We start from the raw sequence: 15241 nt of genomic DNA, 5'->3' as shown, positions 1-15241 counted from the left end.
AAAAATCTTAAAAAGAAAAAGTCCTGGAAGGGGTGTCAAGGGCAAACTATACACAATAAGGTATTAAAACAAAACAAAAAAGTTAAGCCCAGCCTTACCATCTTAAGAACTAATAAATGGTCCAAGAAATAAGTGCATTCACTCGTGAAAAGTTCCCACAAGGCCTCTTGCTGCTTTCTCAAGTCTAATTGATCAGTAAGAAGTTTTTGATGTGTTTCCATGACTTCATTCCAGGTCTTATCCTGCTTGGGAGAAAAGAGAGAACACAGAATTTCTACCTTGATGGGTGGACCTGTTCACCAATTGCTTTCACTTGGCGTACAGCAAAAACAAACATTCCTGAAATCATGGTTTCCTGCTGCAGGCCCCCGGCGGGCATACTTTCTGGTAGGGGCTCCTGGAGCTGCCCAAACCTCAGTTCTCTCTGCGTGGCCTTGGGATGCATGACATTTGTCATTTTTAGTTTAAATGGAAAGGAATTCGAATCAATGTTTTGTATTATGCTTGAGAATTTCATGAACCTTTTACAGTTGATTGCAAAATGACCTCAAAGAAGCGTGAACCCAGAAATGGGAAGTCTGATCCAGGTTCCCCAGGCAAAGCTTGTTGAAATGAACCTCTAACGGATCATAAAATGAGAGTTTTAAAATTTAGAGAGACCTTTAAAAATCATCTTATCAAAACCAATTTATTTTTCAAATAAAGAAACTGAATCCCTGAGGTAAAGAAGAGGAACAACTGTCAACATTTGTACAAGGCCTCTCGTGTCCATTATTTAGTTAAGATGAAATGGCTTTCACAAGGTTTCAGTGTGCATTAAAGAGAGCAGTACTCCAGCCAGCTCCGGCTCCTCTCCTGCACTTTGCTGTTATATGAACAAAGGCAATAAAATAATGACTAAAACAAGAAAAGTGAACATTTTGTGCGATACCTTAAGGCTGTGGAACTCATAGCGGCTGAAGTCTGTAACCTTCACAGAGGAAAGGCAGTTTTCCAGGTCAGATATATGCTTGTGTTTGTCTTTGCCCTGCTGAAAGATGGTTAGAAACAGGATTTGCAAACATGGATTCTTCAATGACATGACTTTGGCGGCCTCAGCATCTTTGGTACTTTTATTCTGTAACACGCCTGAGAACAGACTGCACATTTGGTCTATAAGCCGCTAACAGTTGAAAAGCCATTTCCCAACCAAAGCCTGGCCACAGAATGTCAGATTGGGAGGACAGAGGCTGTGAGGACATCTGAACCAAACCTCTCATTTTACCAATGAAAAAAAATTTTTAAGGCTTGGAACAGTTATGTAGTAAATAGATGGACTCCAGGACACGCATCGCCCCGTGTGGGGTGATGTAACATCCTCACAGTTCTAACTTTTCCAAACACAGGATTATAGGAGGTTAGCATCAGAAGGTACCTGGGATATCTTTGCTCCACCCCTCATTTAATAGGTGACTGAGTAAAACCCAGTGTTGAAGGAACTGCCGGACACATTAATTCTCTGCTAAAGAAAGCTAGAATGTGCTAGAAACTCTAGTTGACTGGAACCACCCATTTATTTTTGTTATCAGTCTTATTTTTAATAATATTAGTTTAAAAATTCTGATTACAAAGGTAACATATGGTTATTGCAGAAAATTTGAGAAACAAATAAAAACACAAAGAAAATCAAAGTTATCTGTTATCTCCACCTTTGGATAACTACTGGAAACCTTTTTGTCTGATCATATTTATAATTAATTTTTACTGGTGTCATCTTTGCACAACGTTTTGTAACTTGCCTTTTAAACTTAATATGTTGTGACTTTTTTGTGTGTGACTCATTCAGTATTCTGTTACAACACCATGACTTGCCCACTTAAAGAGTTCATTTTACCACCTAAACCAGGAAGAAGTTATTAAATAACTACATGTAAGGCTTTCTACAGTCAACTTGGCTGCATTTCAAATGAAAGTTTATTACAAATAATTTTTTAACTTGTTCTAGTGCCTCAGGGTGCATGAGGCTGGTACAGATCTAAGCAGTTTGGTGGAAGTTATTCAACTTTATGTTAATAAGCAAGAGAAGGCAGGGGGTTGTTTATCTGCTGTTGTGGGTAGGCAGCAGCCTGTGTGTCTGAAAGGAGACCCTCTAGTAGTTTCAGAATGTGCTACAACCTATAAGAGATTCTTTAGCTTCCATAGTAGCAAAGAAATCTTGGAGGCAGTTGGGGACTGCCTATAGCAACTGGGACATATGCCTTTTGTTGATGTCTGAAACTGTGGTAACTGCATGTTGTGGAAATACAAAAACAAAAAAAAGAAAACAAGAACAAAAAAAGATCAGCAACCAGTTGAAGAATAGAGAAGCTGAGACAATGAAAGCAGCCTCGGAGCTGTGGGAAAGTGGGCACCAGCCCTCTGTCTTGAAGGGCACTCACTATGGCTTTCCATGGTCTGACCAACCTCCTGACCGCACTTGGTGGAGATGCCAGTGAGAAGGGAGGGGACAGTTCTCTCTGAGGTCACATGAACTGTTTAGAGTAACAGACCCAGTTTTGGAAGCTTTGTTGCTTCCACTGTGGTGGCATTGGCAAGGAGAGGCAATGAGAAGAATTTGAAGGGCATTTGGGAGGATACAGAGAATGAAGAAGACTAAAAAGCCAAGGTTAATTCTGGGGTCTCAAAGTTGGTAACTAACAGGTGAGTGGAATGGAAATTTACAGTAGGCACTGGTGATGTGGAATTGGGGTAAAATGGACATAAGTGATAAGTGAGTGTGAGCATGCACATTTTAGAGTGGTCGACTATGGGATGGCATAGAATCTGTGAGAACAGAAAAGATCTTCGAGACCTCTGATGAGATAAAGGGGAAGTATCCAGGTCTGGTTATGGAGCCCTGCAGCTGGAGGAGCTATTCAATGTCAGGGCTAAAACAGACTCAGAGCCAAACAGCCTGGGACTGCTGGGGACAAATCCCCACTCTGACACTTATAAGCTATGTTACCTCAGGCAAGCTCTTCAACCTCTCCAAACTTTAGTTTTCCCATTTGCATAGTGGGGATAATAATGTTACCTGCCTTGTTGGATTGTGGTGAGAATTAATGAGTTGACATATGTAAACTATGACCTACATAAACGAGAACACATGTAAACAGAAAGAGTGCCTGATAGTGTGATAATCATTGTATCTGTGTTTGCTTTTATCACTAATATTGTCGATGGTTGGGAAGAAAGGAAGAAGAGAGGGAAGGAAGGCAAGAATAGAAAAAAAATATCTGTAATAGATTGGGAAAATACATTACTACAACCTAGGAGTGTGTTTATTGTATTTATATGGGTTATCATTTATATAGACATGAATTACATGATAAATAAGGCTAAAAGGATGAGGGAACAAGTAGACATATCAATTTTAAGTCCTTATGAAAGTGAACCTTTGAGAAATGATTTTCCCTTCATTACAGAGAGCATTGGCTGAAACATTTTGTCATTCCATTCATTATTCTGTATGTGTATCTCTACCACTGCCTATTCACCTCCAACGTTAGGCAAGCCATTTATCACAATTTCTTTTTTCCAATTAACATGTCAGTCTGACCTTCTCCATTGTGAGCTGATAACGGGCATCTTGGCTTCTTAGATCTCTAGCCCAGTGTTCGGCACAATTCTTGGAGGTTCTGTTGGACAAAGCCCTCTGAGGTTCTTATCCCAGCTGCTCCACTTACTGCTCTGTGACCTTGGCCAAATGAATTAACCTCCCTCAGCTTCATGTCCTTCCCTATAAAAGGTTGGTGATAGTGCCAGCCTCATAGGGTGGTTGTGATGAGTAAATCAACGGAACAGCCGAGATTAGAACCTCAGAGAGCTTTTAATTTAGCTATGATATTAACAAATTATCAGTATGTGTGTATCTAACAGAACCTCTGAGATGGGTGTCAATAATTGAGGACAAACTGATCGGAGAGCCCATGTGGGCAGATTCTTGACAGAATGAGCTGCGGGAACTACCCATAAGGCCCTACTACTGTCACGGGTTTCTGTCTGTGGGTGTTGCAGTTGGTATTTATTGTTGGGAGAACACAGAGTCAGTCTTTCCTCTTTCTCCAGAAAAGGGGAGTGACGTTGTGGTCAGGAGCTCTCCTTTTGGCTGCCCACAGCATCCCTGGAAGAAAGGCTGCACCGTGGCCAACTGTTGTCCCAGGCAGTAAAAATCAGGGACCGTTGGTGTCGATTTATGACTCTTTAATAATTGATGGTACCAAAAATAAGTTAAAAAGAGAAAAAACCCACAAGGACTAATCCAACTGGCTTTCCCAGAAATAGAAGTGTACTTGTGGAATCTGTTTTTATAATAGCTCATTAATTTTTCAGCATTCCCTATATGCACAACACTGCCTGCAAACTGGGGCCTATGCTTATACAAGTTTACTTTATTGAGTGAGCTGTGTCCTAAGCTGTACCAAGCTATAAATTTGAAGTTGTAAAGCATCACAGTATTAGGATTGCTTTGTTTTTTGCAAAGCTCATTAACTACTGGCAATTAGCATTGTTTTGCTGCACAAAATGGCCTCACTTGGCATATTCTGTAGCCACCACTATGAATGTGATGATATAATTTAAACTTCACGTGCCATCTGCTGTCACGCAAAGATAAAATGGCTCTTCAGCCATTTCTTACTTTCTTAGCTACAGGAGGTTTAATTAAAACAAAAATGACAAGACATAACACTCACCACTCCTCTCTTGGAGAAAGGCCATCTTGACTTTTTGGATTCTGGTGGGTGAAATTAAAGAAAATACATTAGGACTTTGAGCAACTAGTGATAGATAATTGCAGTGCTTTAGAAAACCTGCTTTTTCAAATGAACCAAACCAAATTCATCCTGCTTTAATTCTCTTTCTCTTGAGAATGCCCAAAATGAATATTTATATTTATGCAAATAAGTGAAGGAAGTTATGTTGCAACCTAAAGGTTGGTGTTCCTTTGCTCCCTGAAGGTGATACTGTCCTGTTTCTTTACTGGAGTATTGTTTGGCTTCCTTTTCCCCACCACTCAGGGAAAAACTTATAAAATGTAATAAAGATGTTGAATAATTTATTTAAGGCAGAGAGTCATAGGACTTCGAGGCTGAAAGGACTTTGTTTTTATACTGTTCTATCGGAACCCATCCCAGCATCTGCTATTTCGGTAGATTTGCAGACTGCATCAACCCCATCGATAACACCCAGATGTGGTTAAATGCAGATTCTTGAAATAGGGAAACATCAACATGTCACCAGTCTTTATGTTGGGGGTTCATTGTCTCTATTAGCCACTATCCAAGCAGTCCTCAGGAGTGGCTTTGAGTTGAGAAAGAGGTCATTATTCAATAAGACATTGTTTTGATGACCAGGAAGTAAAGATATGAGATTCTGGACTCTTGATTTTTATGTCATTTATATCTGTTTGTAATATTATCCAGAAAAACCTGGGAATCATCTCTGAGGTTTAGGTGTGATGTTCCAATGACTTGATATACAAAATAGATATCTTATAGGTCTAGGCGGCTTTCTGTTAAATACATCAGGAGACTGCATAATGCTTTAATCAGATGGAAGCAATTACCCAAGCAGCATTTACTGCAAAGGATATGCTTGAGGGACTTTTCCTACTGGAACCATGGAAAGCACCTATCCAATTGATTATTTCGTTCACTCTGACTCCTTACCGATCTTTTTAAAGGGGAGATTAAGTGGAATCTCCTTTAGAGACAAACCGGTTTCACTACCCTTAGCCCTCAAATACCTGGTGGTAATTTATTATGTCCAATTTGTAGTGCAATAATTGGGGTCTCTGGTCTTAACAAATTTCTCTCCTCTGCTTTGGGGATAAACTTTGGGGATAATTTTAGGGTCTTGGGAATTCTTCACAAATATTCAGAAGAAGACTTAAATGGGCCTTTATTGAATCCACCATCTTTTATTATCTGTATTAAATGTTAAGTTTTGTTGAATCAGAATCTCTATTTCAACCACGCGTCTAGGTGACTCATGCACATCAAAGCTTGAGCAGTACTGCACTAGACCATGATTTGGGCACATGAGAGCTCCCTTCTAAATTCCTGGAAAGGAGGACATAGAGGTAGAGAATGTTGCATAACTTTTAGTATGTGGTATTTACTCTGATGCTAGGCATACAACTTAATGAAGAACTAGTTGATTAGAAGCATCATCCAGCAGTTACTTATGATCTGTTCTTTAGCTGGTGGTTCTCAAACATTAGCTGGTATCAGAATCACCTGGAAGGCTTGTTAAAAAACAGATTACTGGGCCCCACACCCAGAGTTTTTCATTCAGAAGGTCTGGGGTGGGGCCCCAGAAACTGTATTTCTGACAAATTCCCAAGTAATGTTGAAGCTGCTGGTCTGGGACAAGCATTTGGGAAACAAATTTTAGTTAACCAGCTTAGAGCTTTTGCAAAGCATCATGGAACATGTACTAACGTCTGTTAAGATTATACTGTGTTTAGAATTAGCTCTAATTTCTAGGGGCCTGTCACTTAGCAGATCACTTAACCCCTCTTGGTTTGGTCATTTAGGTGATTGTATGATACGAGATAGATCTCATTTAGATCCTTGTGTCATCTAAGAAAGAGATGAGAAAGGGTTTTATAAAGAGTGAAAAACTACACAAATGTTAGCTATGATTTATTTACTGATAACTTTTGCATTCTACCTCCACCTACAGCTGCTGATATAATGGGTGGTTGATGCAGGCTGGTGGAGAGTACCCAGGACCAGCAGTCACAGGCCTAGGTTCCATTCCACTGACACAAACCAGCTGACACCATAGCTAGTCACTTCTCCTTTCTGGGTCTCACTTTGTATGTGTGTGAATGAGGAAGGAGGTGGTGGTTTTCCCATTGTGTTGCCAGGTGTCCTGGGTTTCTGGGGATGCCTGGGAGGTGAGGCTCTGGAATCCACCACGTTTTAAAGCATTGCAACTCTACCTGGATCTGTTTTATATACTGGCTTTTCAAGTAAGGCTTCTTTTGTAAAAAAAGGGGCTCTGCTAAAAACAAAACCTGTTTAAAAACTATGAAGATGGATAATCTTTAAATGTCTGTTTTGCTCGCAAAGGCTGCCCTTAGAATCATGGGGAATGGGGAATGTACTCTGAACACCACAGTTCTTCTTCTCTTTTACAACTGAGTACAAAACTCAGAATTACCCCTAAAGCTGCCTGTGTCTAATCTGCTGTCACAGCATTCTGTTGTCACCAGGACCTCTGTCCCCACATGGTACCACCCTGGTTGGAAGAGACCAGTGTGAGGCTGAGGGCCAGGAGCGGGGTGGGGGTGTGACATTATAACAATGACAGGGAAGCTGCCCACCAGCCAGAGAGAGTGTTTAACTCCAAGATGGCGGCTGTCACTGTTCCAGGTCCTGGTGCTGGGGCAAATTTGTAGACAAGATATGGGCTTTCGAGGGAAAGCCCATATCTGATCCATTTCTGTAAGTGGAATGACCAGTACCAGAGTGGTATTCAGCTGGCTCCAATAAGTCATGGCTGAGGCCTGCTCTTATTGGGAGGCATTTGTTTTAAGTTGTCAGTGCAACATGTTGTACTAGTCAGTAAATATTTTGAACCCCCCCCTTATTACATTTTGAATCCCCCCTTATTATATTACATGCCTGCTATTACTTGTAGCAGGCATGTAACATAAGTATGCAGAATGAACGGGACCTGAATTCAGCAGCAGAAGTGGGTGGCACAGGTAATCGGCAGCTCCAGCTGACACCAGAAGGTCCCCCGGGAATACCTCAAGTCCAGGCAAGTTGAGCACCACAGAACTCCGTCTGTGCTCGTAGAACCTGTTTCCGAGACAGGAGAGAAAGCTTAGAGCTGGCATACAGGCAGTCATCATTCAGACCCCCTCTGGGCATTTGAAGGTGACTTCTAGAAGCCTGATTAATGCCTGTTTTTTTCTTTTTAGGAAGAATTTGCAGGCTACCTCAGGCTCCAGGCACAGGAAGGCTATGATGATATATACCCCTCACATGTCACTTGCCACCTTTTTAAGCTTTATTGAGCATTCTGACTAATCCAAAGCAGAACAGGTCCCTTGAACATGTCAACAAAAGCATACCAGACATAGTCTGACTCAGAAGGACACCAGGAGAAAACCCTCACACACAAGAGTCTGCAAATGATGCACACAGTGTCAGAGGGGCAGGGTGTGTGGGTACTTGTATGCCACCAGCCTCCCTACAGATCGGGGCTGGTTGTTTAAAGTCGGTACTTTTTTTCCCCAGAGAAAAAGGAGAATTCTTGTTGGAAAAGCATAGCAAAGAGGCCTGTCTACTGTCTTCTTTCCTCTACCCCATTTCATGAAACTTCCTGTTGGATATTCACAAAATAAATGGTTTACATATCAGATGCAGTGCGGGGGGAGGGCAGCTCCAAAGCCACAAGGTACATACACGAAGCAGCAAAGGGGTAAGGGATCTGCCTCCCTGGGAACCTGCCTGATAGTATTGAATTGTAGGCATTTTCATAGCTTCCCATCAGAGCTGTTCAGATATCCCTTTGGTCTATTCAGAGGGACGAGAGATTCCTTTTACTTATCGATCAACTTAATCTCTAAATTATCTTTGTATCAACAAATAGCTTAACCTTTAGGTTACTTCATATACAGAGGAATTCTATTTCAATTTACTGACCAAGGCCTAGCTATGGAATTGTCTTGAAAGTTGCGAGTCTGGGTCTGTTAGACGTTGGGCGTTGTGATGTGGTCCGTTGCCACACAGCTCCCCGTGCCCCCCACAGAGGCCGGGAGCCTTGTTAGTCTCACTAGCCCTGTCCTTCCCCTGCCACTTCCATGTCCCACCTGCACACAGCTTAAGCGCTCCATGCTTTGTAGCCGAGTTCCGTGCTTTTACCTTCTGCACAAGGGATGGCCTTCCTACCAGGCCTTGCATCTGTTGCCTCATAATTGTCTACTCCTCGATCTCTTCCTTGTCAATGTCTAATGCTTGGATCCTGGTCATGCCCTATCAGGTCTGACATGCAGTTGAGCAAAGCTGGGTGTGCATTAGAATACCCTGTGGAATTCATTATAATACCAACCCCAAGTCCTGTCCTCGGGATTCTTACCCAGTGGGCCTGAAGGTGGGCTACTGCATCTGTAGTTTTCCCCAGCTCCCTCGATACTCACCGGAGTTGGAGAAAGACTGACTTTGAGGGTAAAGTATCTTGATAAAGGCCTTTCCTACCTTAAGATTTTAAACGTTATGTGAAATTTTCAATGTTTTGCTAAAAGCGTGTCCGGATCATTTTACTTATGAATAGTAGGACAAGTCGTTTAGGAATTTCTGTTCATGACTAGCCCATAAACTTGTATGAAATATAATGAATGTCCCATAAACTCTTACAAAATATACGAAATAGGGCTGCCTCACACTCTGCTGTAGGCATAAAAGAAAGTTAATTTTCAGTCATAGAAGTCTGCTTCCTCCAAGAAGTCTACCCTGATACTCAAAGAAGTCTCTTCTCATATTTGTGTACTGCTCTGCATCCTCACTAGATCAGGCCCTCCATAGGGCTTCCATCGGGCTCACACAGGGCTGAAGCTGTGACCTTGGCTTTCTTGGTGTTCAAAACCTAAGACGCTCATTCTTGAAAGGTGGGCATGTCCCTGGAAGGGTATAAGAGAACATCTGTAGACCTGACATTTTATGTTCATCGGAAGAGGGCACGGGTTAATAAAAATATCAAGAATTACAGTTGGAACCACATGGAGACCGAAGAAAACAAGAAAGAAACTCTGCACATAGTAACATGAGAAGAGACATGGATTGGTGTAGAAAACTGGCCCCTGCATCACCACCTGTGGCAGGGGACTAGATTTCTGGGGACTCTGAAAAGGACCCCACGTCTGCGTGTTGGGTTAATGATATGAATGAAACAAGTTGCAGTGAATTCTGATGACTTTGAATTTAGGTCTCATGGCAGGAAGGGCATCAGTGATTCCAAATTGGTATCTGATTTTTGCCATTCCAAATAGTAGAATTGGTTCTCATAAAAAAATGGCATGCATGCTGGATCTTCGTGTCCAGTTCTGGATTGAATAGCTACTGGAAGCAATCACTGCAATAAATTCATAATTTTAATGTACCTCCTCCAAAACAAAGAGTATGTACCTGTGGTAGTGGCATTGTGTGTGATCAGGGTGGGGAAGAGAATTTTTTGATACCTAATTTCCTGACAGGGAGATTAAGGTAGGAAGTTAACGAATAATAACTACAAAATGTTTGGGGTGTGGCTGGCAACACATTGTCACTGTAAGTACAGTAGAACTTCATGTTGTCCTTTATTTGTCTGGGAAAGCACAACTGAACAAACATCCTTGAGAAGTGCTTTGTTTGTTCGTTTGATGTTTGGCTATTCTGGTTCTTTGCTTCAGGAGGAACCTCTGGTCCCCGAAGTTTATATAACTGGATGCCTGACACAAGCTTGCCGGCTGCCTCCCCCCAACACCCCTCCCCCACACTCAGAAACCCCAACAGAGCCAAACTTTCACTGACCCTGAGTTGCGTTGCCCCAGGCTGGTCAGATCCGAAGGGACTAGTCCCATGGTGGCTGGAATAATCTTTTCTCCCTTCTGGTACCAGAACGTCTCCTTATTCTGTCCTCTGCTGAAGATCCGAAGGTCCGTGGTGTGGGCTGGGATGGCAACAATTCAGAGAATTCAGAGAATTCTCTCCCACTGCAGAGCAGGCCTCACACCCATGCGGCGACTCACAACAATGAGCCTGCTCTCTCGTCAGTGCCGGAAAAGTTTCTGGCTGGTGGAAACGTGTCCCCAGTGGACCTCAAATATGTATACTTTGAATAGTTGGTCTCGGTGAATATTACTCTAATTTAAAATCAGCTGGTACTTACTGAACCCCCACTTTTACTAGACACTCTGTTAAGTGCTTTACATGCATTAAAATGATTTTCACAAGCACCCTATGATGCGGAAATTACTGTCTTTATTATAGAGTGGAAGAAACTGAGGCTTAATGAAATAGCTAAGGAATTCACCTAAGGTTACACTGTTAATGAAAGGCAGAGCCAGAATTCAAAATTCAAACACACAAGTCTGACTCCAAAAAGACTCTTACATAGGAAGAAAAGATTACAAACCATTTTAAAGCACAGAGTGCTTTTTAAAATTGATATAATAATGGTTACCACAATACTTTAGGTAAAAGAGGGGGTGTAGTGGGTTAGATAGAGGACCCCCAAGAGATATGACCACATCTTAACCCCTGGAATCTGTGAATGTGATTTGATTTGTAAAAAGGCTCTTTGCAGATGTGATTAAATGAAAGATCTCGAGATAAGATTGTTCTGGATTATCTGGGTGGACCCTGAATCCAATGACAAGTGTATTCATGAGACACCTAGAGAAAGGACAGAGAGAAAACAGAAACCATGGGAAGATGGAGGCAGAGATAAAAGAGATGCAGGGAGCCATGACCTGGACGAAGAAGTAAGGGAAGGTCCTCCCCTAGAACTTCCAGAGGAAATATAGCTCTGCCAACATCTTGATTTGGGACTCTTGGCTTCTAGAACAATGAGAGCATACATTTCTGTTGTTTTAAGCCACCCAGTTGGTGTTCACTTATAGCAGGCACAGGAAACTAATACAGGGGAGAGAGTACTCAGTTTATGATCCCTGATTCCCAACTTGGACCTTCATTATGTGGGATCTCAGCGTGGCGCTTTCCCAGGCTTCAGTTTCCTTATGTGGAAGACAACTTTGAGTGGGATCCTTTCCATCCCTTACAATCCATGGATCAAGGACTTAAGAGCAGCGCTTTCATTTTCCCCATCAGTGGGCAGGGGGTGGAGGAGGCAGTAATTAGATGGTGCCCTTTATCTTGGCAGAAATGTTTGAAGACGAATAATGAAAGCCTCTCCTTTAGAAATACGACTAATACATTATTTGCATTTTTTAAAAAGATTCCTTCTGTACAGTGGGCTTAAACCAAGGACTACGAATCTTTAATTCCCAGGTGCAAATTTTAAGGGAAAATAATAAAAAATGCTAGTGGATATGGGGGTAGCGACCGTCCTATAATGATAAATGTATTTTAATGGGATAAAATCTTCTTGAACGTACTATAGTTTAGATGAGGCACAGTCTTATTCTTTCCCCTGTTACGAATGTTGCCCAATTTTTTTTCCTTTTTATTTTTTATCAGGCAAGCTTATCAGGCCTCATTCCTCAGACGCTATAGTCCTTGTCTGAAAGTAAAATTAATGCTAAATGTACCTTTTTCTGCAGGTGGTATTCCAGCAGTGGTGTGTGACAAGAAAAGTTAGGTGTTCTATTTTAAGACTCATAATGTTTTGCCATATGCAAGAAATATAGCACAATTTGGAATGCTTGCTTATAGTTACGGGTTGATTACACAGGAAGAACACATTAAGAATTAGTAACAATCTCTTTTTAAAAATCTCTTTTTAAAATAATCAACAGAGACATGACAACTTGACTGCCAGTTGTGGAAATGTAGTTCTCATGGTTAAATCTGGGATATATTTTTCCATTATGAGACTCAGAAGATTGCTGGGAATTTTCCTTTGCATCTTTGACTATAGTTTCCAGTTCAACTTTCTACCAAAATGTTGCACTTACTAGAAATCCTACAGAGAAGGCAGAAAGGGTGGGGAGTCTCTAGCTCACTGTGCAGAGCCTGGCACATAGTGGGCATCACATGGATGTGGAGTGAACAAATGGAAGACTATCCTTGGCATAGTGGGTTGTTTTTTTTTTTTTTGGTTATTGTATCATATCGAAAGCTTTATTAGATGGGTACTACTTGTATCTCCACTTCATGGAAATGAAGACTTTGAGGTTTTGAATTGTTAAAGAACTTGCCCACGGCCACTTTGCCGGAGAGAAGTAGAGGCAGGATTCAAACTCAGATTTTGATTCCAATAGCTCTTAACACCAAGTTCTACTGCCCCGCTAAGGGGGTAACGCCAGATGCCTTGGGGGGTGGGGGCGTTCTACTGGCATTCAATGATATTGTCTGGTTTCTTCCTTGAGATAGACTTTCAAATACCTTGTCATTTGGTTTCCATGCTAATGTTGTACTCGTTGCTAATTTGGACATATTTTTTCTTTTTCTTATTTCCTATTGACGACTGGAAGGTTAGTCTTTGTTCCCATAGACGTAGCGAGTATGTTTCTCTTCTCAGCTTCAGGGCTGACCAGAAAATTAAGTGAGACTGAAAACTTTCTGTGAATATGATTTTAAAGAGCGCCAGGAAGGTCTCCCTACCCCCCATCTCCCCCACTTGCTTCCTGATGTTTTAAAGTCCACCAACACAGCTTCATTGTTTGGCTTCACATCATGTTCTCTGTCAAAATGCAGATTCATCTGGGAGAGAGAAGTACCACTGTAAGCCAAGCAGTCTTGCCTGCCTGTCTTCCTTCTTCCCTCCATCTTTTCCCTTAATAAATATTTGTGGAGAGGGATTCTAGCTGGGTACTGGGTGCTAGAGGTTTAAAGATAAATATGTGGTCTCTGGCCTAAGGAAGGTCTTGATTCTGGAAGCAGATGAATATGAAAGAAATGCAGTACAGTGTTTTTATGCTATGATGGAGGCTAAAGGGAGGAATACACTGCTGTACTTGGAAAGATGAGATGAGATATCCTTTCAGCTTACAGTCCTTCACACTTTAATAAGAATGAATTCTAAATATTCTTTTCCAGGAGGTATATTTTGGTGATAGAAGATTTGGTGTAAGTGTGAGTTTACTGAAATATTATAGAGGGAGAGGGAATGACAGTGAGAAAAAAGAGTTCACAAAGAATAACTTGGAATCAAAGTCGTAACACAGCTCATTTTAGAACTGAGTAGATTGGGCCCTTCTTATTTATGAGTTTGCCCAATTGTCAGGCCATGTGTTCAAATACTATAATAAAAGAAGAATCAGTACTTCTGAGAAAGGGTTTTATATCTATTCTATTCTACAAGGCCCAATGATTGTTGTGATTGACAGCTACAGAGGTAAGCATTTCTTAATTGAACACATTAGAGGTCAGCAAACTTTTTCTGTAAAGGGCCAAGCAGTAGATATTTAAGCTTTCTGGGCCAGCCTCTGTAGTGACTACTCAACTCACCTGTTGCACAGCCATAAAAGCAGCCATGGACAGTATTTAAATGAATGGGTGTGGCTGTGTATCAATAAAACTTTATTTGCAAAAACAAGTGGTGGGCTGAATTTGGGCCATAGACCATAGTTTTCTAGCCCCTGATTTATATACCATTTAATAGGTACATTAAAGTCCTAACTTAGCTAAGTTCAAATAAGTTTTTTGAGGTGGCACCCCTAGCTCCTGGGTGGACAGCAGGGCTCAGATGGAGCTCTTCCTGACAGTCTGTGGCTAAGCCTGGTAAGGAGCTATCTGAAGGAAGTAACCCTTTGAACCAATGGCTGCTGTGGAAAAGACTGCAGAGACATGACAATGAAGAGAGGGAGGGAGCACAGACAGATAAACAGGATCTTGGTGCTATACATGGTGAGCTGTTTACCAAAGACTCATGCGTAAGGGAAACTTTTTGATTAAAAAAGTGTGGGTTGAGAAGTCTATGGTTGGTGAAAAAATTACTTCTAGTAGTAATATATAAATGTTTAGTATACTAATTCATAGATTGTAGTTACTTAGTCTTTCATTTATTCATTCAACAAACCTTGCTTTCTATATGCCAAGTATTGTACTAAGTCCTGGAGAAACCATATTGAATAATTCAGTCTCATCACTAGATACAAAATGTGCATTCTAATTCCCTGTTGTGATTTTCTGTAACCATCCACTATTTTGTAGTATGATTGTGACGTATTGAGTTTTTGATGCCTCAAGTGCTTTAATCAAGATGTTCCTTTGAATTTACTAAGACCATTTCTGTTATTGCCTCCCAAAGATTCTGCATGTCAATAAAAATTACCTCCAGGTCATCTTTTGCAAATGGCTTGCTCTGTCCCATCATCACTTAGCCTTTATGTCTGCTAACTCCACCTTATAATGAAAACTGGCCCCAGACTTTCACCTGCTCTGGAAAACATTCCTTGATTAAAGACCTTCCGATGTATACCTCCATTCCTGATGCCTCCTCCAATCAAGTATCTCCTCAAAACCTCCACTCAGATATTCCATAAGTCCTAAAACTCAACATGTCCAAACTTGAAATCAAGACCTACACCCCACCCACCCTTATC

The 15241-nt window shown here is 41.3% G+C and overlaps 1 protein-coding gene across 1 annotated transcript in view; it reads right to left on the bottom strand.

Annotated features, from left to right (window-relative positions):
* Positions 1–15241, bottom strand: part of PLEKHG7 (pleckstrin homology and RhoGEF domain containing G7) — a gene marked incomplete at its 5' end in the record, with an annotated part of 63006 nt that overhangs the window by 32679 nt on the left and 15086 nt on the right. Inside the window, 4 exons of the mRNA XM_081058993.1 lie at positions 99–242; positions 932–1030; positions 4713–4753; positions 7705–7832. Coding sequence (XP_080915119.1) covers positions 99–242; positions 932–1030; positions 4713–4753; positions 7705–7832 — 412 coding nt within the window. The remainder of the gene's footprint in view (positions 1–98; positions 243–931; positions 1031–4712; positions 4754–7704; positions 7833–15241) is intronic.

The sequence above is a fragment of the Rhinolophus hipposideros genome, assembly GCF_964194185.1.
Source record: "Rhinolophus hipposideros genome assembly, chromosome: 9".
Taxonomy (NCBI): domain Eukaryota; kingdom Metazoa; phylum Chordata; class Mammalia; order Chiroptera; family Rhinolophidae; genus Rhinolophus; species Rhinolophus hipposideros.
Note: the sequence above shows the minus strand (reverse complement) of the source record. Positions and strands in the feature narration are given on the sequence as shown.